At 48.1% G+C, this 25,265-nt stretch overlaps 11 protein-coding genes across 11 annotated transcripts; 7 read left to right on the forward strand and 4 right to left on the reverse strand.

Annotated features, from left to right (window-relative positions):
- Nucleotides 1–1,109: 1,109 nt before the first annotated feature.
- Nucleotides 1,110–1,529, forward strand: DFL_002530 (uncharacterized protein; the record flags this gene model as incomplete). Its single annotated transcript, XM_067631330.1, has 1 exon — nt 1,110–1,529. One exon carries the CDS (start codon nt 1,110–1,112, stop codon nt 1,527–1,529), a length of 420 nt encoding a protein of 139 aa, XP_067493885.1.
- A 1,963-nt stretch (nt 1,530–3,492) lies between these two features.
- Nucleotides 3,493–4,011, forward strand: DFL_002531 (uncharacterized protein; the record flags this gene model as incomplete). Its single annotated transcript, XM_067631331.1, has 1 exon — nt 3,493–4,011. The coding sequence occupies one exon, from the start codon at nt 3,493–3,495 to the stop codon at nt 4,009–4,011; it is 519 nt and encodes a 172-aa protein (XP_067493886.1).
- A 1,140-nt stretch (nt 4,012–5,151) lies between these two features.
- On the reverse strand, nt 5,152–8,425 carry DFL_002532 (uncharacterized protein; the record flags this gene model as incomplete). Its single annotated transcript, XM_067631332.1, has 8 exons — nt 5,152–5,279; nt 5,336–5,569; nt 5,628–5,863; nt 6,076–6,267; nt 6,327–6,503; nt 6,554–6,693; nt 6,754–7,879; nt 8,007–8,425. The coding sequence occupies 8 exons, from the start codon at nt 8,423–8,425 to the stop codon at nt 5,152–5,154; spliced, it is 2,652 nt and encodes an 883-aa protein (XP_067493887.1).
- A 2,079-nt stretch (nt 8,426–10,504) lies between these two features.
- On the forward strand, nt 10,505–12,891 carry DFL_002533 (uncharacterized protein; the record flags this gene model as incomplete). The annotated part of the gene is made up of 8 exons (XM_067631333.1): nt 10,505–10,682; nt 10,882–11,035; nt 11,165–11,225; nt 11,296–11,333; nt 11,389–11,956; nt 12,014–12,185; nt 12,247–12,773; nt 12,841–12,891. The coding sequence occupies 8 exons, from the start codon at nt 10,505–10,507 to the stop codon at nt 12,889–12,891; spliced, it is 1,749 nt and encodes a 582-aa protein (XP_067493888.1).
- A 737-nt stretch (nt 12,892–13,628) lies between these two features.
- On the forward strand, nt 13,629–15,467 carry DFL_002534 (uncharacterized protein; the record flags this gene model as incomplete). Its single annotated transcript, XM_067631334.1, has 4 exons — nt 13,629–13,763; nt 13,832–14,048; nt 14,113–15,168; nt 15,238–15,467. The coding sequence occupies 4 exons, from the start codon at nt 13,629–13,631 to the stop codon at nt 15,465–15,467; spliced, it is 1,638 nt and encodes a 545-aa protein (XP_067493889.1).
- Nucleotides 15,468–15,854: 387 nt separating this feature from the next.
- Nucleotides 15,855–16,706, reverse strand: DFL_002535 (uncharacterized protein; the record flags this gene model as incomplete). Its single annotated transcript, XM_067631335.1, has 2 exons — nt 15,855–15,884; nt 15,954–16,706. 2 exons carry the CDS (start codon nt 16,704–16,706, stop codon nt 15,855–15,857), a joined length of 783 nt encoding a protein of 260 aa, XP_067493890.1.
- A 531-nt stretch (nt 16,707–17,237) lies between these two features.
- On the forward strand, nt 17,238–18,631 carry DFL_002536 (uncharacterized protein; the record flags this gene model as incomplete). The annotated part of the gene is made up of 4 exons (XM_067631336.1): nt 17,238–17,347; nt 17,410–17,681; nt 17,750–17,757; nt 17,819–18,631. The coding sequence occupies 4 exons, from the start codon at nt 17,238–17,240 to the stop codon at nt 18,629–18,631; spliced, it is 1,203 nt and encodes a 400-aa protein (XP_067493891.1).
- A 65-nt stretch (nt 18,632–18,696) lies between these two features.
- DFL_002537 (uncharacterized protein) lies at nt 18,697–19,389 on the reverse strand (the record flags this gene model as incomplete). The annotated part of the gene is made up of 1 exon (XM_067631337.1): nt 18,697–19,389. The coding sequence occupies one exon, from the start codon at nt 19,387–19,389 to the stop codon at nt 18,697–18,699; it is 693 nt and encodes a 230-aa protein (XP_067493892.1).
- A 279-nt stretch (nt 19,390–19,668) lies between these two features.
- On the forward strand, nt 19,669–20,619 carry DFL_002538 (uncharacterized protein; the record flags this gene model as incomplete). Its single annotated transcript, XM_067631338.1, has 4 exons — nt 19,669–19,735; nt 19,800–19,933; nt 20,001–20,501; nt 20,563–20,619. The coding sequence occupies 4 exons, from the start codon at nt 19,669–19,671 to the stop codon at nt 20,617–20,619; spliced, it is 759 nt and encodes a 252-aa protein (XP_067493893.1).
- Nucleotides 20,620–21,528: 909 nt separating this feature from the next.
- Nucleotides 21,529–23,450, forward strand: DFL_002539 (uncharacterized protein; the record flags this gene model as incomplete). The annotated part of the gene is made up of 6 exons (XM_067631339.1): nt 21,529–21,804; nt 21,880–21,949; nt 22,007–22,137; nt 22,200–22,291; nt 22,370–22,955; nt 23,034–23,450. 6 exons carry the CDS (start codon nt 21,529–21,531, stop codon nt 23,448–23,450), a joined length of 1,572 nt encoding a protein of 523 aa, XP_067493894.1.
- A 921-nt stretch (nt 23,451–24,371) lies between these two features.
- Nucleotides 24,372–25,012, reverse strand: DFL_002540 (uncharacterized protein; the record flags this gene model as incomplete). The annotated part of the gene is made up of 4 exons (XM_067631341.1): nt 24,372–24,461; nt 24,528–24,594; nt 24,654–24,827; nt 24,930–25,012. 4 exons carry the CDS (start codon nt 25,010–25,012, stop codon nt 24,372–24,374), a joined length of 414 nt encoding a protein of 137 aa, XP_067493895.1.
- Between the last annotated feature and the right edge of the window lie 253 nt (nt 25,013–25,265).

Below are 25,265 nucleotides of genomic sequence, written 5' to 3' on the forward strand. Positions count from 1 at the left end.
TCGCTCATCAACTTAGCCTAGCTTCTATAACCTTTGAGCTTTCTCATAGCTTTCCCTATCCCCTTTTTTCCTTGCTAAAGTAGCTCAGGTCGATATAGGCTTCTTTCCTCGTGTGAAGCCAAGAGATATCTGTATCATATAAATATCTGGGAACCCCGGTGCCCTGACGGATCCGAGCCGGGTGTAGATTAAGGGAAACGTTCCAGAGTATTACACTTCTGATACCTCCGATGTTTTGTAACAAGATACCAGTCTGCGGAGTAACTAATAGCTATCCCCCCGTTCCTTGTCAGATCGAAAACTAATGAGCGACAACGTCACATCTGTGTATCATCCAGATGCGGAGTACTTGCACGTGCACGAATTGCCCCTCTTCACGCCACCACACACCCCAGCCATATGACCCCGACCGAACGATGGTTCAAGCCAACAACGGCACTAGCTGCGGCAATCCCCGAGTCCCGAAAAAGCCGTCCAAGTGCACCCTATGGGCCTTCAACGGACGGGCAGGGGAAAACGGGATGGCTGGCTGGATCGGACGTGGGATTGGTTAGGATCGTGCATGACGGGGACAGGCCAGCGCAGGCTTTTTTGCGTTGGACCGGGGGACTATGTCATACCATGACTGGCGAGACAGGAATATGGCATTACCAACATTCCTCATGAAGAGGAATGGGGAAAAAGCAGGATGGTAGCTCGTGTTCGAGATCACCGGGGTAGTAAACAAGGTGGTCAAGAGGATTAGGGACCACAGTCGGAGAATAATAAGGAACCGTTCAGATCTGGGTAAAGGGTCAGGACGTATAAAACCGTACTTCCCGGCACTTCCTGCTCGTACCTGAGTTTAGCACTCTACGATCTTATTTACAATCCAATCCATCTCCTCCGCAGTTCGTCTGATGCTTGGATTCTAAAAGGGATTTAGATTGAAATTCTATCTTGCCGACTTGTGCTCCAAGGAAGTGGTTGAAACTCAAATCCACCCGCTCCCACCTCTTCATCCCCGCATTATAAACAGAACCTCCCTCGTACATTTTACAAACCAATCCTCTACGGCTTCATACTCCCTCCTTCCGAAACCTCGATTGCTTTTTTCCAAATAAGTCAAAATGACCGACGTCACCACCTCGACCCCCACCGAAGCCCTCATCGACACCTCCCCGATCGTCCCCCCCTCGGCTCCTCATCCGCAATTCGAACGTCGCCTCTCCCTCCGTCCGGAAGCCCAATCCCTCGTCGACCGTAACATCCTCCACTCGACCTCCACCGTCGCCTCCTCTCTCGTAGCCCACAAAGATGAACTCAAACACGCCATGTTAGCCGATAACCTCAAACGCGGGCTCGCTACCCGCCCCGAGCGAAAGGAACTGGAGGAACGTGGGATCCTACCGGATGAACATGTTTCACCTGCGATTTTGGGGAAGACGAAAGAGTTGGAGAAGAGCATGTTGACGGATAGTTTGAATACCAAACTTACCCAACGGCCGAAGGTGGAGGAGATTATGGAGAAAGGGATTTTGAGCCGTTAGTACTTTTTTCTTTCCCGTCGCTTTTTGTTAGCTGTTTGGAGCTCGTGGAGCTTGGGGTGGTGATATCATCAACAGCTGACTCGACCGTGTGTTGTTCATAAATACAGCCGAGGAGGATCCACGAACTCCCCATTGAACACCCATACCGTACCGTATCCTACCTACGAAAGAATAGGGAAAATTCAAAGAGAAGGGAGGGAATAAAGAATGCTTTTAAAGTTTAGCTAGCTAGTTTGCGTTTGCTCGGGGATACGTATTCCGGAGATAATGGAATGCGAAAGGGAATACGTAAGGAAGGGAAGGGAAAACGGCGTTCTAAGGGAGGAGGAAAACTCGAAAGGCTTCAATATCGAATAGCCGTCTTTTTTTTTTTTTTTTTTGTTCATTTGATCGGAGGAGTGTTCTCGTCATTTTATCAGGCTGCTTTTATCAGAAACATGAAAGGAAGAGAAGAAAAAAGGGAAATGGAAATATCTTTTTTTGTCGTTATACGAAAACACCAGAATAACTCTCTTCCTTGTGAGGCGTCGGGACACATCACTCCATAGCAGCCAGTTCTGCTTACTTTTAAGTACTTGCAAAGAAGAAAAAGAATAACAAACCTAGATTAACATCATATTCTGCCCGCGCGATTCGGCATTGCTCAGGAACTTGATTAAGATCAACCAGACAAAAGTCGAACTTCACAGCAACAACGCCCCTTTAAAGGGTACTTGCGGACGAAGTATTCTTCATCGATGGAACCAACCCAATCAAACCCCCATACCCATCCATCTTGTACCTACTCGGGCAAGTAGGTAAACAAATGATATGTCCACCGAAGTACACTGCTTTCGGATGCCAGAACGGGGGTGTTTTATCCAAGTTCGTTACTGCCCCCGCCGAGGAGGATTCCATGATCGAACGTTTCGTTCGAATACCGCTCCACCCGCACAACCTGGGATCGATTACAAAATCACAGATAAAAAAACATCAAAAGGATATCAGAACAGAGGGAGATCAAAACTTGGGGAATTTGAATCGGAATCCCACGTCTTCTTCCGCCTCCGATCGGAATCTAAAAAACAATCCGGTACGAACACCACCGCTGTCCTCTCGACCTTCTCGACAAAATCTTCCACAAAAGTAACCCTGCAGGGGAGATTGAGAGATACCTTTTTGGTCGATTTTGGAAGGAAAAGAAGGGAGGGGAGGGTAGGATATTTGTGTTGTATTTGTGGTATTTTTCTACGAGATGTGAGATGGACGACCGGCTTCAGCTGATCCTGCGCCCAGACATGCACCCTTCTATACCTGACAGCGGGAGGGTTTCTGTATGCAAGTAAGATCAAGGGATAGGGGTTCAACGAGGAAAGCCGATTCTTTGTAACTGACGAGGAAGTCACTTGGGAGTAGGAAAGAGGATCCACCAATGTAACTAGATTGACCATTACTAGTTACTTGGTGGGTAGTTATGCTAGCTTGTGGTGAAATATATATATATATAAATATCATCGATCATTTTCGCGAACGGTGCATGATAGTATCGCGCGGGCGTTCGACTCCATCAAGGCAGACTGCTTACATGACTCACAACATCACGAAAACTACGTTGTTAGAAATATAATTATAAATCAGCGCGTCTCGGAAAGCAACCGGTCGTTCGATTCGATCGATCAATTGCGATCGAACGGTATCCCGAAAGTTTCGACAATGATACCGCAAAACATCACCGAGGATGGTGGTCTCGATGCCACGATTGCAACCTCCGCATCGGCATCTCCCATACTTGACATCCCCCGAGATGTCCTCCTTCTCCTTCTAAAATATTTATCCTACGCCGATATACTCTCCCTCTCCCTGACCACCAAAGGTCTCCGCTACCTCACTCCCACGGAATCCTCGCCGGGCTGGCCGGGGAAAGAATGTACCCGCAAAATCTACCAAACCTTCCTCTCGAAATCCCATAAAACCTCTACGAACCATGGCTGCTGTTCGTACTGCCTTCACCCCCTCTGCCCACCAACCTGCCCCACCGCCATACCCCCCATTCTACGACGAACTTTGCAGCCACTGCCGCCTCCCCATCGACTCCCGGCCCTGGCGTGACAGAACCTGCGCATGCCATCCACAGTATGTTCCGAAATACGTAAAGGGGAACTATCAACGCGCTAGATTCTTGAAGTTAGGGGCGAGGTGGTCGTACTGTCACTGCGGACTCATTAACGTGAAGGTCATGCTGTGTAAGGGGTTCGAAGTTGGGTTCAAGGATGGGAGGGTTAGAGACTTTTATTTTGAATTAGCGGTCGAGGTTGAGGTTGATGTTGCGGAGGAGGGAGGGGTGGGGAAGAAGGTTTTGAAGGCAGTGAAGGAGGGGGAGGTTGGGAGAGCGGTTAGGATGATGGGCGGTGGTGGTGATTCGGAAGGTTTAGGATCGGAGGGATATAGGAACTGTGCGGGTTGCGGGTCTACGAGGGATGGGGATGTATTCACCGGATTCTGAAGGGAAGGGGCTATTTGCGTTGAATTTGTGGTATTTTTACGACCGAGGGCCAGCTGGAAAGACGGATGGCATAGCTGGCAATCGATGGTATATTTCTGGAGTACATTTTACCGCGGACTTCCTTAGGAGCGGTACGTAGGGACGGGCTGGACCGGGAAATAAAATAGAAGGGTGGGAAAAACGGAGTATGCAACGACAGTATAAATTCCATAGATAGTAAATAAGTAATATATGACACCATCGATCATCCTAACGTATACGTCTTGTAGTTTATCGAGCTGGTTTCGGGGCAGTCGGGTCAACGAGGAGACGGTCGAAAGTACAATCGAACGAGCGGAAGCTTCGATTTGGATACTTTGAATTCTCCAACGGATTGCAGTCATCTTTTTGGAAATTTAATTTCGATTTCGAAATTATATTAAACTCCGGGCTCGAGGTACCATGAAAATGAAAAGAGCTATAGGGATGGCTCGCGGGGGGTGCTCCAACGTTAACGCTGATCGATACAGAAAGCTAGAGGGAAGATTCGAAACGCGCAGGTGCTCTTGATTAACGACAATTGCGCATCGTAGATAGCATCGTATCGAAATGAAAGTTTGACAGGCTAACGTAAAACAATCGAACAGGGTAAACTGAATAAAGGGGTATATACGAGTACGTCAGATCCTTAGCTATAGTTAACTACATGGAAACGCCCCATTGAATAAGTCGGGGACGAGGAAAACCCAATCGGATATTATTTTTAGTTCTATGAACGCCGTTATTCTTTTTTGTCCCAAGCAAAAACAAAATAGCGCTCATGTTTTGGTCTCGCGGGACCCAATGCCTTCCTGCAAAACAAAGACGACGGATCGATCCTGCGAAAATAGCTGAAAAAATAAATCGCTAGATTCTTTCCACGCAAAGTAACAAAAGAAATGAGAAAAAAATAAATTTTAAAGAGTGTCCCACCTCGGCCGTATCGTCGTGTCGATGATAAAAAAAGGAAGTATATGTATTGCATACGCCCACCAAACCATAATAGTATATGTCGTAAATATTTGAAAAGTCGTATGAACGAACGGAAGGCCAGCCGGGTGGGTATGAGAATATTCGATGGGCTAGCCCGGCCGCCGGATCAAAAGCCGGTGTGGATTTCGATTAATTACCGCCGCCGCCGCTAAGCAGAACTCGTGCTTCGGCCTGTCTTCTTCGTTTCTCGATAACACCTCGCATCCGTCTTCGTTCTTGAATGAGTTGGTCCCAGACGGAGATGAAGCGTACCCGGCCTGGTTCGAAGGTTAGTTTGCATTCGAAAGTGGAGATGGTAAATAGACAAACGTACTCTCCGCGTCCTCGAATTCGATCTCGAAGGTTTTGAACATCGGGAAGTTTTCTTCGTCTTCGGGGGTGAGACCCTTCATATCAAGTCTCATGCCGCCCTTCTTTCGCCCTCCGCCCACGACTTTGGCTTTCACACCGTCACGCGATTTGAACAGAGCACGGCCGGTATATTTTGTCGGTTCGAAAACAATGGTATTGCCCTTCTTCGACTGACGAAGGGTAATATCATCCGTGACTGTATCCCGAAATCATCAGTACCCGAATGAAGCCAAAGCGAATGATATATTGCATACCGAACACCGTCACAAAATCATTCGACCTCCCCAAATAAATCATCATCCTCGACCATTTGAGTCGCATAATATCCGGGTTCGCATGGGTCCGCGAAGTCCCGACTGTTACAAAAGATGCAGAATCATCGATCGTACGTTTATCAGTCGGGGCCGGATGCCAGAGTTGAATCCTAGTATTGTCAATTCGCCTGGTTTCTTTGGCTGCGCCCTTTAGGCGTACGAAGCGGACGGTTTCACTATATTTATGCCATTTGTCAGGTATGGATCGTTGGAAGATTGGATCGTAAGATTTTGTTATCACTAATCGCTTTTTCGTCGCTGCGATGCGGGTGCCGCGCATATGCATACGAACACGCATAGGCGGAACACCATGTGTGCGTTGCGCATATTTTATGGAAAGAGAGGCTTAAATTGAAAGGCAAGGAGAGATGAGGGGAACTGTGCTTACATATCAAGATAGCAAATTTCACCCAGGATAGCAGATTGGAAATCGAGCATTTGTGGAACGCCCCGAAATCTCAGCGACGGAATGGCCGGGATTTCTCTCTCCGGCATGATCTCGAGGGTTCGGCGGCCGGATTTGTTGACATCATCGACCTCGCGGAGCCAGAGGACCGGCCTGGCGAGAGGGTCGTAGCCACTGTTTAGATATGCCCGTGTTAGTTGATAATATGTAGCATGAGGGACGGCTAATCATACTATTCTGGGACGATCTCTAGTTCCCGCGATCTGAATTGCTGTGAGTGTGAAATTGGAGCGGAAGGGCCGTCTAGGACTGTAGTGACGAAACGGTAGACGTTTGTGATGGAGTTCTTGTAAACACGGATTTCCGACGATTCGTACCGTCCCTCGACGGTATTTGAGGTTTCGGGATTTCTGAAAAATATTTAGCAACCCTTGATGTAAAGCATTAAGGATAAACTTACCCGTTATAAATAAGAGTCTCGCCGGGCTTGAGGTTTTCCTCGCCTTTGCTATCCTTCGAGGCGATCGAAGAGGGCCTCTGGCCGCGGATTAAGAGGTCAGTACCCAAGGTATCGGGTGAGAATGGAAGATCCAAATAAGGCTGGCGTGGCTTGTTAGCTGGGGTCCTAGTTTCCACGGGATAATTCGAAAGAAAGTTTACATCAGGAGCAATTGCGTAGGAATTATTTTGTGGGATTCGTGAGAACGGCTCATGGAAATCGATCGGATGCGACCTGCCCACCGATGACGACTCTGAGCCACGATGTCCAGGAGGGCTAATTATTGCGGTTATATCCGAGTCCCTTCTCGGGGGAAGGCCGTACGGTCCCGAATCAAATGTCCTCGAAGCAGGTCCGGCTGAAGAATCTCTAATGTAATTTGACGACCCATGACTAGGTCGTCCGGATTCTGAGGATTGACCCGTCGAGCCATCTGAGTACGAAGAATCCCGCTGGCGCGATAGGCTAGTATCTCGTGGTGATCGGGTCCCGGATTCGTATACGGGCAAAGGCTGATAGCTCGGTGTGATCAAAGGATAAAGTCCGGTATTCGACGCTGACCCTGCGGATCCTGTCGAGGATAGAGGTCGTCTCGGTATTCTCATGGACCCGGTTCCTTGATACGATAAACCGCTACCGATCGGCGGGCTATGAGGTACAAAGTCCGCCGACAAATTTGTGGGCGAATCCGACGAGCCCCTGCTACTCAACGATGGCTGTATTCTCATCCCACTGATGTGCGGAATCTCTTCGAATCGCACCTTGTCCCTCTCCCTCTCCCTAGCGTTGTTCCCGGTATGTGAAACGTAGTACGTAGGACTATGCGCCGGCGAGCCGTTCTCCTGACTATCCAACGTCTGCGTCGAGTTGTTTCTCGAGGAGCTTCCTGATTGACTGCGTCCCGTATCCGAGGAGTTCGACATCGAATTTGTCCTGTGAATACCGTAGAATGCCTGATTGTTCGAAGGTCTTCGATACGGCTTGCTGGTACCTCCGTTGTGTATCCCGATGCCCTTACCAATATACTTCACATCCGATCCCCATATACTCGACTCCTTTTGATTTGGCATTTGTAGCACTCTCGGCGAGGCCGGCGATACTATGGTTTCCTCCTCCGTGTTATGGCGTATTGATGTCGTTGTTCTAAATCGGCCCTCTTCGTCTGTAAGTCCCAGATTGGCCATCTGCTCCGACATGGTTGTAGGCATTGGAACCGGTATTTCTATAACGGGCTGTACAGGTACCGGTCTTCTTATTTCATGGCCTAGAATCTCGAGCGCTTGATGCCTACGGATGCATGCGAAACATGTGTTGTTAGTGGGTGAGACTGCGCGCTGCCAACACGCGGGGCAATTGGGGGGAATGCAATGAGCATCGAATCGTATTGACTCGGGGTAAGAGGGGATCTTCTTACACATCCATCGTGCGGTCGAGCACCAGTATATTATGTATCGACCTGCTCTGCTTCTTCATAGCTGCGCTCAACTTCTCCAGCTCCGACAGGTCCTCGCCCGTAATGGCCTCCCACGGTCGTCCATTCTCATTGTTCTCCCGTATCAGGGCGCCCAACTCTTCTATCGTCGTTCTGAAGTCTCCGATCCGTGGAACGTATTTGTTAACCTGCGCCTGGACATTTCCTACGAACAACCCGTTGTCTACGCTGCCTTGCTCGTCGAGTAGTCTGAGACAGGCGCTGAGGACCAGTAGCCTGTCCCCGCAAACCTGGTAAGCCTGCGATGCACCCTGCGATTCGGTAAAGTTGTTCTTGTACAACCGGAAGCCAAGATGGGAAGTCCTTAGGAAGTCGCTGAAGTCGTAATCGTGGGAAGCCATGGATACATCAAAAGGAAAGAGAGGGGAGGAGAACCCCTCGACCGGTAGTTCGTAGTGCGGTGGCGTCAGTCGTGTGCTGGATAGCCTGGTTTAGATAAGTGTCGGAGTTTTGTGGTCGCTGCCTAGAGGTCGGGGCTGTCTATGTCGGTACGACGAGTCCAAGGCTGTCGAATCGAATGACAAGAAGAGCTCGAGTAGAACGGCTAGAAAAGTCTGGAGAAGAATACGAGATGCAATTACGTATAGTTAGTCCGGTTGGAGATCCACTATTTCGAAACCCAACACCGGCACCAGCAGCATGAGTGGATACGGATATATATCTTTCTGGTAAAGAGCGGAAGTTTATTCTGCATGTTCGGTTGAAGGAAAAAAGAGCGGTCCCGACATTCCTCTTCTTCTTCTCTCTTTTTTCTCACTTCCCTTCTCTCGAAGGAGGGCGGCATCCAAGGATTTGATTTTATTTAGCCACCTCGAGTCGGATGTAATGGCGGGCGGCAACCTCAAAAAGCACAGAGTCGCCGGCCTTAAGCAGCTTGGGGTCTAACATTGCGTCTGGGATGCAAGTCACAAGACCCGCACTGCAAAGCAAAACGGCGCTATATCTGCATGTTTTTCCCTGGGAACTTCGACTTCACTCGAGCACTGGCTGCAACCGAAGCCTGTCGGTATGAAAGGAAGGAAAAACAGAGACTAACTTGCTGCGGACAAAGGTGTGCAGTGTACATCGTTCCTTCATACCCGTTCACACGTTCAGCCTTGCGCCTTCGAGCCTCATGTTATACATGTATATGCACATGTATTTGCTGATCTTATTGCTGACTACTCAAAATTTAGCATCATGGCCCCCCGTCAAAAGCTTCCCGATGTTCCATGTTCTATGTATGTAATATGTAGGTGGCAGCGGTTGTTTCGGGGAAATTATACCTACAGCTGTCAAAGCTTCAGCTACCCACCCCTGGAAATGACATGATGTTGTTTTTATTTATTTAAATAAACAATGGATAAATTTGAACTCATGCACGATTCAAATAGCGCGAGTTGGCGAGTTCTGAGGAAGTATCTGCTCGGCCCTTGGATGGCGGGGTTCAAGGGTTATCGTCGGAATTTGTTATCGTCCGCATATCTATAATCGCCTTTCCAAATCCCCAAGCGAAAGAATATCGAATCGAATCAACAGCCACGAGCAGCAGCATCAACCGAATGGTCCTCGAATGCTTTCGGAATCTAATGGCAAATTTGTGATATTTTTAGTCGTAGGCGGAGGGAAGCCCTTAAGTCTGGAATATATTACAGCACCTGGCTTAGTATCGACCTGCAGCTGCAGGGCCAAGGTAGGCTTAGTTTCGTGCCCGCACCACCATGTCGAAAGTGAGCAATTCCTTGAAAATTCGAAAAGCACAACCCTAAACTCAATTTTTACAACTGGGATGCTTGCCGGGGAATGCGCAACTCTGCCGTGCTCGTACCTTTGCTGTACCTCTGCCAAACTTGGAAGCAGCGGCCAAGGGTGTCCGAGGAAAGCGATTCAGCCTCCTCGGTCATTCGACGTCTGACCAAAATTGAAGGCTCAATTGAGCGGCTCTCCGTCCAATGCTTTGCATGATCCGGTGCGTTTCCTGTTAGGTCTAAATATGGGGCAATTGTCATCAGCAAAAAAGTAGATTATTCAAAATCAGGGACATCGCCTCGAGGTCTCTTTCGAATCCTTTTCCCTTCTATCATGTGTTCTGTTGTCAATTCCATTCTTTTAGGTTCCAAGACAATAGCTTGATGTCTTCCAAGACAGTAGCGACGTTTTAGAAACCGAATCTGCACGCATTAGAAACATATCGTTATCCATCCCGATATCCGATCAATTGGCGAGGAATAGTGGGGCTTGATGCGACAACCCGCGAGGCTTACCAACGACTGGGACCCAACTGTTAAAAGGCGCAAGGCGGTTGGTTGCCTGGCCCGACATCCTCTTTTTTTTTTTTTTTTATTTCCATCGCCCTTCCGTTGGACTTCCTTTCTTGAATATATTTCTCCTTCTGTCCTATCCTTCTCCTAGTCTTGTGAGAGCTTCCACCGCCTTGCAGGATGACGACTATATACCAGAGGACGTTCATACCCGAGCCGACGGAGGATGATTACATACCACTACCCACAAGGGCGCCGAGCGATGCAGCGACGAACCGACAGTTAGCACCAGCGGGACAGGGCGGAGACGAGAAGTCGGTAGAAGAAAGTGCTCCGTATCATTATATTATTCCCGAAGGTAAGCGGTAATCGCACCTTATCGCTTCGAATGCACTCACAAGTCCGCGCACGTGCCCTCGATTTCCATGCGGAAACTCTAAGGTTGCGCGTGGAACCCTTCATCATAGGGTTCCTTGCATAACGTTGTCCAACGTTATCGCGGCTTCCCCGCTTCATTCGGAGGGATAAAATATGCTGACGTTATAAAATCGCCGTAGATCGAAAGCTCGGGTATACTTCGACAGCATTATTAATTGTAAACCGTATCATCGGGTCCGGTATATTTGCGACGGTGGACCAAGTCGTGCGATCAACCGACAGCACCGGCACGGCGCTCTTCTTTTGGATCGTTGGCGGTGTCGTGTCGCTATTGTAAGACCCCATGTCTATCGAACAAGGATCGAAGTCGGAAGCTAACCAAAAATGTGCATTGTAGAGGGTATGCCGACTTTCAACCCAATTGGAAATTTGAATATGGAAAGCTTACGGGGTTTTCGATAGGTTATTTGTATATCTTGAGTTCGGGTTAGCTTTACCTCGAAGCGGAGGAGAAAAGATCTATGTGTGTTGTTTCCCCATGCATTGCAAAGACATAATATGCAAGGTACTGACAGGCTACATGGTGGCTGCAGCTCGAAAGAATACTGGCAAGACCAAGATACTTTGCAACGTAAGGCTGCCATTTTCCGGAATTTTGATAGCTCTCAGGCTGATTTTTTGCGTAGATGTCTCTTTGCATTCCAGTTTGTGACATCGCAGGTCACCGCAGCCAACGTCGTCCTATTCACCCAGTATATGTTCCTCGCGTCAAATGGAGAGGGTAAAATAACGGTACCATTATGGCTAAGAGCATTAACGGGCTTCTTCGTTATCACCGGCATATGCATCATCCATGCTTTTCTCCCACGCCTGGGGATCCATTTGGGCAACTTCTTCGGTAGCTTCAAGATCATCATTTTAATGGTCATAGTGTGCGCTGGATTCGCCGTTCTCGCAAATCCCGAAGGAGTGCTGGATAGTCGTCAACCTAGCGGGAACTACAGGTACTTTGACGGAGTGTGGAATGCGACGACTGTTGAGACCCCGCCCGAGGTTAGATCGATGATTGCCTGTGGTGGGGATGCGAACAACGCCCCGGTCGCCTTGGCTCAGGTCATTTTTGCGTACACGGGATGGGAGAATGCAAACTACGTTCTTTCTGAAGTCAAGAACCCGACGAAGACTCTCAAGTGGTCGGCCCCGATTGCCGTAGCGCTTGTCAGTGTCCTCTATGTTCTAGCTAATATTGCCTACGTATGTCCCCACCGGTGATGTCTCCGGACGCAAGAAATTACTAACCTGGCTCCGCAGTTCGCTGCTCTTACGAAGCAAGACATGATCAAAGGAACGGCCAATGCTGTGGCTGTAACGTTCTTCCAACGGATGAGAGTTGCCGACAACTTCAGTAACATTGCCGTCCCCGTTTTCATTGGACTTTCAGCTTTGGGCAACGTTTTTGCTGCCTCCTTTGCGTTCTCTCGAGGTTCGTTTATCACGTATTCCATAATTTATCACCCAAGAGATTCTAATATTCGACGACACAGCAAAACAAGAACTCGCCAAGGAAGGCGTCCTCCCATGGTCCAAGTTCTTCGCGAGCGACTGGCCCCGCCAGGCACCATCCGGTGGCCTCTTCCTACACTGGATCTTCACTTCCCTCTGGGTCCTTGCCTTGGGTCGCTCCGAAAGTGGTTACACCTTCCTAAACACCTTCGCAACCTACAGCAGGACATTAATCAACATATTCCTGGGCGTTGGCCTTCTGTACCTCCAACATCATCCCAGTTCCACCTGGAGAGAGGAACGTACCAGCTTCCATGTAAAATGGCCCTTCGTAGTAGCATGGACCATCTTCAATTGCTATCTCGCAGTCGCAATGTTCGTGCCGAATTGCGCTATCCCAGGCTTCGGCTTGAATAACTATTTCGCAATCCCGGTGACGGGTTTTTGTGTACTCATTGGTGGAGCACTGTATTGGGTCGGATTTGCGAAGGTGCTGCCGTTGTTCGGATATGCGGTGGAGACGCAGAGGGAGTACCTGGCAGACGGAAGCCAGGTGGTGCGTTATATCGTAAGTTCATCTTTATCCGTACGAATAAAAGACAAAAATATATACCGGAAACTAACCTACTGAATAGCATATTACACGGCATCATCAAACACTATCAAGACCATTTGTCGAAAACTAGATTCTGCGCACAGCGTTCGATTTTTACCAATCTTTAGATTCACGATTTATTTTTTATTTTTTCGATAATTTCTAAACTGCTTTTACGGAAGAATTTGGATTTGGGGATATATGCAATCGATATCATGATCAAGGCGCAAATGGAAGGGAGTTTTTGTCTTTTTTTGGTTTGTTTTACTATATCAAGAATACATTACCTACATTACATTGCATGTATAATAAAGATGGGCCGTCGAAGATGTTCAACGTCATTATACCCATTTTGTATAGCATCATAGTCTCCAGATACAACCTCTCTAGCCGCCACGAGTCGCATATCGATCTTGAAATACACGAGGACAATATGTGTTGTCGACGTTGTAGCTATCTTCGGCCGGTTCGAGACTATCTTTGGCCGTCTATCCAATGACCATGCTCTCTTTCGTAGTATTGTCCGACCTGCATTAGTTTCGCCTGCAACCGACATCGGGCGCAATTAGAGCGGCGCTTTTCTCGTTAGGGCAGCGAGCAATTTCAACTGCCTGTCAAAGTCATTTGAGATCGAAGGAACTTCATTCGCTGCTGAGCTCAGGTCGTTCGCATTCTAATTCTGTCGATATCTCCATTGGCATAAATACCCGGCTAAAAAAAAAAAAACAAAGAGTCATTCACTGCTCCATATAATCGGTCACTTCTTTGCCGTCCATTGTCGTCAGCTATCATCATCGTCACCATCTACATCATATCATCCTCACGGCAATGGCGCCGGCCGAAACATACCCTCGCATCAACGGAATCACAGAATACGCTGCGACCCCATCGCCGAACAATGGCTATTCCAAGTCACAGTACGAAATCCCACCGGACTATCTTCTTCCAGATGGAAATCCAGATGTAGGACTCTCTCTAATCCATCTTTCTCCTCAGCATAGCAATGCTAATCATGGTTCAATTGCACTCAGTACCTCCGTCTCATCCTAACCTCTCGAGTCTACGAAGTCATCAAAGAAACACCGTTGACCCATGCTACAAACCTCAGCTCGCGGTTAAAATGCAATGTTCTGTTGAAACGAGAAGACCTCCAACCGGTATTCAGCTTCAAGATTCGAGGAGCGTATAACAAGATTGCACATCTGTCGGATGAGGAACGGAAGAAAGGCGTGGTAGCTTGTTCCGCCGGTATGAATAAGGAACCGCCTTTGGAACCCCGTTATATGGATTATAAATTCTAAAAATGGTCTAGGAAACCACGCCCAAGGTGTCGCCCTCTCCGCCAAATCCCTCGGTATCCCAGCAACGATAGTAATGCCCATGGGCACCCCCGCAATAAAACACATCAACGTCGCCCGCTTGGGTTCCAAAGTCGTCCTCCACGGCCAAGACTTCGACGCCGCAAAAGAAGAATGCAAACGTCTGGAGCTCGAACAAGGCCTCGCAAACATCTCACCCTTTGACGACCCCTATGTTATTGCAGGACAAGGGACCATCGGTATGGAACTTGTCAGGCAGTGTAACCTACGGGAGTTGAAAGCGGTGTTTTGTTGCATCGGTGGCGGAGGCTTGATTGCCGGTATTGGTGTTTATTTGAAAAGAATTGCACCGCATGTTAAGGTTATCGGTGTGGAGACTTATGACGCCAATGCAATGCACCAGTCGCTGGAAAAGGGGGACAGAGTAACATTGAAGGAAGTTGGACTGTTCGCCGACGGTGCGGCGGTGAAACTCGTCGGCGAAGAGACTTACCGTCTATGTAGGGAAAATGTGGACGAGGTCTTGCAAGTCTCAACGGATGAAATTTGTGCGGCGATCAAAGACGTCTTTGAAGATACTAGAGCCATAGTGGAACCGGCTGGCGCACTAGCTCTCGCTGGGCTAAAGAAGTATGTTGAAGCCCGGCAGGTCGAGGAAACAGACGCATACACCGCCGTTCTGTCAGGTGCGAACATGAACTTCGACCGACTCCGTTTCGTGGCCGACCGTGCGCAGCTCGGGGAGAGGAAGGAGGCGCTGCTATCGGTGATCATTCCGGAGAGGCCCGGTTCTTTTCTGACGATGATAGAGTTTGTGTTACCGCATACCGTTACGGAGTTCACATACAGGATGAACAATAAGGATCGAGCGCATATATTTATGACGATACAGGTCAAAGATAGGGACGAAGATTTACCGGAGATATTGAAAAGCTTGAATGAAAATGGGATGGAGGTCGAGGATATCAGTGATAATGAGTTTGCAAAGACACATGCGAGGTTCTTTGTCTCCGGAAAGCCGGTGGAGAATGAAAAGCTTTATGCGTTTGGTGAGTACCACACACTCTACTCGTTACGCCGTTTATAATATAATACCAATCTAATCGATTTAACTATAGAATTCCCCGAGCGTCCTGGTGCTCTTGCCAAGTTCTTGAGAACGATGAGACCAAGCTACAATATCAGCACATTCCATTACCGGAATTATGGATCCGACGTAGCACATATCCTAGCTGGTATTCAAGTACCTGAAGAGGACTCGAATACCTTTAGCACTTTCTTGAAAGAGCTTGGGTATCCGTTTAGAGAAGAAACGGCTAATCCGGTATACAAGACTTTCTTCTGCTAGCGATTTCCTTTTAGCTATATTGAGGGTTTTACTTGATTCTCTTTCTGTCTGTCTAATTAGCACCGAGACCCATTTTTGTTTACTAAGCTATCATCTTTTGTTTTTATAGAGCGGGTCGCGGGGGCGTGGGAAACTGTTCTTATTAATCTAGGAATCTTCTCTAACGATTGCGCTATTCTCACGACTTTGAAGATATTATGATCTCTGACTTGCAGGTTAAAGCATCATGATTACTGCCTAGTGGCTAACTCGGGTATAGCAAGACTAAGGGACTGGAGGACTCGGTGGCATAATGATTAACTACTGGTACCGACCATTATTATAGCCACACTTGCTTGCATCGAAACTGAACGGCTTGGACGGCACGACACATGAAGGCGGTGACCATCATCCCTCGGTGGACGGGTTCGCATTCGCCTGGAATGATATCTGTTAGAAACTCGCCTATATAATCGTGTAGATATCCTTTAGTACTTTAAGACTTACGCAACTTTTTTTGTCGATTTGGAGATCACTCACGTAACCAGTCCAGCTCGACATCTTCCAGATCCCACATTGCTTGCCACACACGGCGTTCGCACCATTCCTCTGCGAATAAACGACAGTCGAAGTCCGAGTATGTGCATTTATTGATCGGCTGTTGCGGGCGACGAAATACGTATCCGAATCCGGCTTGGAGAGGTCATCTTCCAACTCGGTGGGGTCGTTTTTAAGGCCCAACTTTTGGGGCAGCCATAGGATTGCTAGTCGGTCGTGCGGCGGGAGGACTATTTTGGAGACATCATCTGCGATATCCATGCCGTCTTTATCTTCACTGTTGACTTTCCTCATTTTTCTACTTTTAGGGTCCGTATCCTCGTCATCGTCGCTGTTGTTTCGGATATCGCTCTTTCGCTTTCTGCCTCGCCTTTCTTCATCAGTTTCAATATCCATCTCATGCTCATCCACGTGTTCAGTTTTAACAGTAGATTCGCTTCCTTGGCCTTCGGCAACATCTATATTTGCAGATTTACCAACAGTTTCATCTTCATCGTCCGCATCATAATTTCCTTCGGATTTGCTACCGGTCCCTTCTTCAGCCGGCCCACCTTCTCCATCATTCCCAAGATCCATCATATCATCCGGACTTTTAGGTTTTTTCAACACCACCGAAATATCCATCGCTCGGTCTTTCTTTTTCTCTCTTCTTTCACCTTGTCCTTTCTCTTCTTCTTCTTCTTTGATATCTAAGGCTACCATGGCTGGCGAGGCACCGGATCTTTGATTCTTCAGTCGACGTCGATGTTTTTGGCGGTTCTTGGGGAAGAATGTGGCTGTGTATGTTGTAGACATTGAGCTGGAGGGTTTTCGGGGAGATTATGGGGATCCCCAGGGTACTCCCTTACCATGGTATCTTTTTATATTTAACGATATTTTTTATACAATTCTATCGTCCGCATGACGCTTATATACCGATTCGGTCCTCATAATGCGGTATACGATGGTGTACAGATCACTCTCAGAGAATCACAAGAATAAATGATAAACGAAACCTGCGTTGTCGTGTAAAATACCACACATGATTTCCATTTTCGGACAACCACTCGACCTTCCTTGTCGAGAACGTCGGTTCCAAAGCATGGTCTTTGGCTTATCTGCTATCAGCAGGCAGATGGGTTCAACGTAACGCGGCTGGACGACTTGGCTATGGATCCTGGACAAATAGAATTCTATAAAAGTCCATCCTTGGTGTACTTCCCTTAGCCGTACATACCTGAGGAAGCACGCACAATGGCGCCTTTCAACCCAACCCTCAAAACCGCCTACTGGTCCCTCGCAGGTTTCGGCGGTATCTACGTGTCCTTCCTACTTCTCCTTCTGGTTCCGGTCGTCCAAAAAAAGTAAATTGATATCCCTCTCCCTCCTCTCTACCTCCAAATCGCAAAATAATAAATAAATCTAGCTTCGTCTACCTCCATCACGTCAAATTCCCCATCTGGCCGGATATATCCCGTCCGGAACAACTGGGATTCGCATCGAACGAGATCACACCGTTTTATTTGAATACACCGGACGGCGAACGATTATTTGCGTGGCATATATTACCGCATGAGGTTTATGCTAAACACAGGGATGAATTGTTGAGGAGGGACGTGGGACTCGTGGAGGATGTTACGCAGACTTTGGGGTTTAGGCTTCTGAAGGAGGATGAGGAGGCTAGGTTGATTGTTTTTTGTAAGTTTCTTTTATGCTATGGTATTTACCAGGGTTATGAGTAACTGCTGATATATGATGGGGTATAGTTCATGGGGTATGTTCGATTGTTCAAAGCTATATCTCAATGATATCTCTGACAGGATTTCATATTATAGAACGCCGGAAACGTCGCCCAAGGATATCGCCCGGACGGCTACCGCGCTTGGTCCGGCGTCGACCCTTCCAAAATCCACATTCTCACGTTCGACTACCGCGGTTTCGGTCGTAGCACCGGCACTCCATCCGAACCCGGTTTGATCACAGACGCCATCACCGCCCTCAAATTCGCCATAAACACAGCCGGAATCCCCCCATCTCGAATCCTCATCATCGGTCATTCCCTCGGTACGGCCGTAACCCTCGGTGCCACCGAAAAAATCGCCAGAGAAGAAGGAGTTGAATTCGCGGGAATAATCCTCTGCTCTGCGTTTTCAAAGTTAAAAACCCTGATCTTGACGTACTCGGCCGGTGGGGTTATTCCCATTTTATCGCCATTGAGGCCGTACCCGATTGTTCAGAAATGGTTGACAAACTATGTTCGAGAACCATGGGATGGTGAAGAGCGGTTGAAGAGTTTGATAAAGCATTCGCCAAAGCTGAGGTTGACGATGGTACATGCGCATAACGATTATAGTATTACGTGGACGCATTCGCAGATATTGTTTCATACGGCCGCGAATGCGATTGTGGCGTTGAAGAATGGTGGTGGTGGGGAGGGGGAGATCGATAAACCACTGGAGTTCGAAGAGATCGAGAAGAAGAAGCAGAGGGTTGAGCTTGGCGATGAGGGGTATGTTGATACGTGGGTTGAAGGGGTGCCGGTTGGTGGGTGGAAGATTGAGAATAGACTGGTGACATGGGGTGGTCATGACCAGATTTTGGTGGCGTCGGCGACGAGGTTGGTGATTCGGGAGATGTTTGGATTGTAGATAGTCCCCCGATATCGATAGATGGATAGAACGATAGATAGAAAGTTGAATTCCATTTGGCGACCTCATCCGTCTCCCTTCATGGCCTCGATCTCAGCCTGCAACCGTCCCTTCCGTTCTTCCCTCCAGTTCTTATGCAGCTCTTCGACTTTCCCGCCGACCAAGGTTGTATTCCCGGGCTGCAGCATCAATACCCCCCTCACGACCTTCGCGTCCCTTATCACCACTTTACTCCCAATATTCATCCCAATGCCCACGCCGCTAATCGGTTTGAACTCAAAAGCATAAACCCTGGTCCCGTTCGCATCCTCCAATAACAACTTATGAGGTCCACCGACACCCGTCAACCCAAGGTTGTCAGGATCACCATCCTCATTTTCACCAGGAACGACCCTTATAACCTCCTTCCCCTTCATCTTCTCGCCACGTTCGGAAGATTCCAATGCATCGAGCTGGGAAAGTTTGCTGTGTCCGATATCCTCTATATCGACGATCTGGGCAACAACGGGGCCTTTTAAACGCGATGAAGGGATTTTTACGTCGTGGATCGTAGATGGGAAGGTGTTTTCGGGGGTCGGTTGGACGGAGATGGTTATTTCGGAGGCCAGGAGACGGAACAAGGCGGTTTGGGTGAGGGATTGGAAGGGGAGATTGGGCTTTTGGGTGGAGAGGAAGCTGGCCAGCCAGGTTTGGGAGGGGAGGATGGATTTGGTGGAGACGAGGTGACCGGAGATTTGGATGGCCAGCGAGGGCGCCATGATGACTATATCCGGTGATGATGCTGAAGCTGATGATCTCGAGATGAGGATGAACTTGGCCAAGTGTTGCAGCCCACCAAGCGAGCCAACAATTTTGGTGGTCGATTTTTTTTCTCTCTTTTCTCCGATTTCACTTCCAAAAACTTCAACAGCTATCGATATCGTCGCCCGCAAAATAACTTGATACGACCGCCATCGAAGGAACCAAATACCTACCATCGCTCTATTACGATCACAGTCGCTGTTAATACCGCTATCACTTAACTAGAATCATTCATCATGCCAGCTCCAACAGCTCTCATAAAGCCGGTCGAGGAACCGTCAGCGGTCCCGCAGTGGTCTGAAGGTATACTATTACGCTACGAAGGTATCGATATGATGGTATATAGTGGTGCTAATAGCAATCGCAGCCACCGAAGATATTGCTCTCGACGCTCAGACACTATCTACAACGGTCGAGAGTACGGAAAACCCTGTGCACGAGGACACGGAAATGCGCATAGATGAGGAAGGAAGACCGGTTTTCAAACCCGCAAAGCAGAGTGTACGGTACCCCTCCTCCTCTCTTCCCGTCCATCACCTCCTTTCTAATCGGCTATACAATATCGCAGGAAAAAATCTACAAAGTGGAAACCCGCAAAGTCCCCATCCCACCCCACCGCTTCTCCCCTCTCAAAGCCGCTTGGCCCAAAATCTACCAACCGATAGTCGAACACCTCAAAGTCGACGTCCGCATGAACCTCGCCACGAAATGCGTCGAAATCCGCAATAACAAGAAAACCGAAGACCCTGGTGCCCTCCAAAAAGCCGCCGACTTTGTAAAAGTCTTCACGTTGGGATTCGATATCGATGATGCTATTGCTCTGCTAAGGTTGGATGAGCTGTATACCGAGACATTTGAGATCAAAGATGTGAAGACTTTACAAGGAGAACATTTGTCGAGAGCTATCGGACGTATTGCTGGGAAGGATGGGAAGACACGGTTTGCGATTGAGAATGCGACGAAGACGAGGATTGTGCTGGCGGATAGTAAGATTCATATTCTGGGCGCTTTCCAGAATATCAGAATGGCGAGAGAGGCGGTTGTTAGTTTGATTTTGGGTGCTCCGCCGGTACGTCCATACTCGTTTGCAAATAGCTCGAAGAAATATACTAACGAATGGGTGAAAACAGGGCAAGGTATATGGCTCCCTGAGAACCGTGGCAGCCAGACAGAAGGAAAGATTTTGAGTCTACGATCTACTGTATGAATTTGTATCTGACATTTGGTTTCCGATGATTATATATTTTATGCCCGGTTTGGAGTTTAGCATTGGGGTGGGTCAGCGGCGTATAAAAGTCCTATTTCTTTTCCTATTTCTCTCATTTATATCAGAGTTGTATAGAGTACCCGAATGCATACACCCTACAGTCCTACCTTTTTATTCAAACTGCCAGAGAGCCTCGTATAAGAATCTCCTCATGACCGTAATACCATAGCCGACGAAGATGCAGCTATAGATTCACCTACCGGCTCCGGCATAATAAAATCGCCTGTAACCCTGGTTTCGAATTCCGGGTACCAAAGCCGGCCGCCCAGGCAAGCTCCCCTCCCCGTTCTGGAGCTCCAGGCTTTTAGCTATTGTTTCAAGCTTTATATTATCCGGCCGTGCTCCGTACCTTTTTACCAGAACGTCTATGTGGCCTCTCACAGCAGTTTCAACCCACTGTGCGTAGTACATGTGCTTACATTGAACAGAGAAAAAAAAAGTTGCGTACCGCACCTTGATCATGTGCGCCGCGGTTCTACAAACCCCTGATGGGAAGGGCACCCCCCCCTTGCCTTTTACCTAGGTACGGTATGGTCTCGTCTACAATGTTATCTTGAGTAAATTGGCAGCAAATTGTTGAATCGTGTTCGTTTTGGCGCAACAAACCCGCCAATATACGGTGCTTTCCCCACAAATACCACAACCAAACCCACCCTGAATCCCTCCCACCTACCTCTCCTTCACCCACCTTCTATTGACGATACCTCGTTTTACCTCACCATCATCACGGTTTTGCCGTTAGCAGTAGAAGCTTCGTTGATTGCCTCTTCTTAACTCCCACTTTTCCTATTTCCCAAAATCCGTTGTCTGAAAACAACAAGAAACAAGGATGGCCGAAGAATCTAAAATCGTAGACGAAACAACCGCCCCTCCAGCCGAGGAAGGTAGCAGCTCGTCGGCAGCTGTCGATGCCCCCCAAGCTGCTGCAGAATCTGCAGCTCCCGGTGTGGATATGTCGCAGCCGGTTGGGAAGCTGGATAAGAAGACAATGGATCAGATTATCAAGATGAACCCGGGTTTGAGGGCTGAGACGCAGGGAAAGGATCCTGTCGCGGTGCAGAAGATGTTGGAGACCATGAAGTTGGGAGAGTTGTTGGCCGGGATGGTGAGTTTTTCTGGATTTCTTTCATTTTGATGGTTTGCAGTTTGGGGTGGAGCTGATGTTGGTGGGGCGTGATAGGCTACTGGGAAGAATGCGAAGGATATGGCGAGCTATAAGTTCTGGCAGACACAGCCGGTTCCTCGGTTCGGTATGCTCCTTCGACGTACCTATTAGACTGGTCGTGGAACTAATAGTATTGGCCCAGACGACGATAAAGCGAAACAGGAGCAGGAAGGAGAGATCAAGAAGGGAGACCCCGATAAGGTTCCAAAGGAGCCTGCGCAGCTTCTCGACGATTTCACATGGTGCACTGTTAATCTTGAGAATGATGAAGAGGTTTGTTCCATCTCGTACAATTACCCTCGGAGTTATCAGGTGTAGTCTAACAATCCGAACAGCTCAAGGAAGTCTACACCCTCCTCAATGGTCACTATGTTGAAGACGACGAGGCTATGTTCCGATTCGCCTATTCTCCTGCTTTCTTCAAGTGGTCAGTAGCTTCCCCTCTCCCCTCCTTCGCCGTTTTACAATGCGTACAAAAACTAAATCAACTTTTCATCTACTCCAGGGCCTTAAACCCCCCAGGTTGGAAGAAAGAATGGCACGTCGGTGTCCGCGTAAAAGCTAGCAATAGACTCGTCGCCTTCATCTCCGCCATCCCCCTGACCCTCAGAGTCCGTTCCGCAACCCTCAAGTGCTCCGAAGTAAACTTCCTCTGCATCCACAAGAAACTCCGCAACAAACGTCTGGCCCCGGTACTCATCCGTGAAGTTACCCGCCGTTGTAACGTCGAGGGTATCTGGCAGGCGCTTTACACCGGTGGAGCCGTTCTACCCACTCCGATCAGTAGCTGTAGATATTACCATCGCAGTTTGGATTGGTTGAAGTTGCACGAAGTTGGGTTTTCGCCGATGCCGCCGAATAGTACTAAGGCCAAGCAGATTACAAGGTATGCGCTGCCGTCGGAGACGAAGGTTCCCGGTTTGAGGTTGATGCAGGCGAAGGATATTTCCGAGCTTAAGGTTTTGTTGGATAAGTATTTGGCGAGGTTTGATATGGCGCCGATATTCTCGGAGGATGAGCTCAGGCATTGGTTTTTGCATGGCGGCGAGGAGAAGGACGGGGATAGGGTCATTTGGACTTATGTCGTCGAGGTGAGATAAAATAATACTATTTTAGAGGAGAAGGGAGGGAGGGAGAAAGTTATGCTAATTCTAACGAACGAGAAATAGGACCCCAAAACCAACAAAATCACCGACTTTTTCAACTTCTACTGCCTCGAATCCTCCGTCATCAACAATTCCAAACACGGCATGATCAAAGCCGCCTACCTCTTCTACTACGCTTCCGAAGTCGCATTCGCGCACTACAAGGACGGCGACGCCATGAAAGCCGCGTTGAAGAAACGATTGAACGAACTCATGCAAGACGGGTTGATCGAAGCCAAAAAGATGAATTTCGACGTCTTCAACGCTTTGACGTTGTTGGATAATGTGCTGTTCCTCGGAGAACAGAAGTTCGGAGCCGGGGATGGACAGTTGCATTATTATCTGTATAATTACAGGACGGCGCCTATTCCCGGTGGGATGAATAATAAGATGGGGTTGGATGAGAAGTTTGGAAGCGGGATCGGGATGGTTATGTTATGAGGATCCTATTCCACCTTTTTCTTTCGGAGGGAGAGGCTTGTGGATTGCTGCTTTAGCTGGACTCGAGACCGTTCATTCGGTCTTTCGATTCTTGGGGCGGTTGTGACGGTCTTTTTTGTTTATCATGACTGCTACGTTATCATTCAAAACTGTGCATATTGAAATCGGAATATCAATATATTTTTTTACTGGACTTACTGCTTCCTCTTGAGCGTCCTAATATCGAAAAGCTCGCCGGGCTCGCGATTGATCAGCAAGTATGGAGAGGGGAAGGAACTATAATAGTAGGGGACCACCATTGTTTTTTTTTTGAAAGAATACTAGTAGACATTAGAGTGGAAAACAGAGAAAGCGCGGTCATAAGACGTACATCTAACATGCAGGCTAGTAGGAGAAAAAAAGGGATCCAAGGAAAGAGAGAAAGGAAAGGAAAGAAACTGGAATGATAGATACATTGATAGCCTGGCTTCGAGATTGGGGAGTATGATAAGTACGCGGGATATCTTTGAATTTCGATCAGGTCGTTTCAAGTTTTGAGAGAGAGTCGTATGTCCGTTTGTTAATCAGTCGTGCCGTTCCGTCGCAGGGTATTCGCGCCTTTTTGTAGGTTTATAAATCGTTTTTTGCCGCCGGAGAGGTTCCAGAAAGGTTTGATAAAAAGAAAAGAGTACGGAGAGAGGCATACACAGCAGGTCATATCCCGAGTTCACATTTTCCACCAATTTTAATTTTTTTTCGTGTTTTTTTTCAGCCCTTTCCCCCAATCGCCAAGAATTAAACTCCCAAGATCCGTTTTTCACATCTCGTGTCATCATACTATGATTCTTCCTGTACTTCTTTTTTGATTGATCGACCGTTCGATGGATAGAAGGGTTATACGTCGTTCAATCTATCCTGGAACTTCCGGATCGGCGAAGCGGTTCACGATTCGTCGCGGATGAGGGCTACGATCATGCTGTAGAGGTAGAAGAAGAACATGACGAGGTGGAAGCCGAGTTTGATGAACGATTCCTTCATTTACCACATTAGCCTTTTCCGTTCCAAATTTTTGACACTATTTCGGGTCATGGAAAGTACCGTCTTGTGTTTATTCAATGTCCTAAAGATCTCTGTTGCGTCGAGGAGGTGGACGTTATCGAGGATTCTATCATTCTACGTTAGTTTTCTTTGTCTTTTATCGGGAGAAAGAGGGAAAGGACGTACTTCTTCGCGTTGAACGCTAGGAGCGGTAGGTTAAGGACCAAAGCGAGCCAGTAGCCGTTGATAAGGAACAGAGCGGTGAGGAATCCGTGAACGGCGGCTTCCGGGATGATGTAGGAGTTGAGGCGGTTGCAGAGGTCGATGGGGTTGATGTAGTCGCATTCTAGGTCCGAGTACCTGTTGATGCATCGTTAGTATATATATTCATATGTGCATCCTCATACCGATAGTATGATGGGAGCGTGGGTCGCGTGAGAGTGGGAGAGAGGAGAGAGTTACATTATGGTGAAGAAGACCTGTAGGAAGAGGTTGACTGCGTTTAGCAGGACCGCGAGGAGGTATAGCCACGATTCGCCAGTCATTTTGGGTGGATGGGACGGCCGATAAGGTTTGGGAGGAGAAGGAGAAGGTGGTGGGAGTGGCTGTTAGTTGAATTATACGTCAAATGGAGCGGACTCGGCGACGGATGGACGAAGATCTAATAGGTAGCAGGTAGACGGACGGTAAACCTGTGAGAGGTACGGTAGAGTGAGGAGAGAAGAAGCTGAGGTTGAGGTTGAGGTTGAAGGTCAAGATGTGTGGTTGTGGTGGGAATCTTTTTTGTGTGGTGGAGTT

Source organism: Arthrobotrys flagrans (genome assembly GCF_004000055.1).
Source record: "Arthrobotrys flagrans strain CBS H-5679 chromosome Unknown unitig_3, whole genome shotgun sequence".
Classification (NCBI taxonomy): Eukaryota; Fungi; Ascomycota; class Orbiliomycetes; order Orbiliales; family Orbiliaceae; genus Arthrobotrys; species Arthrobotrys flagrans.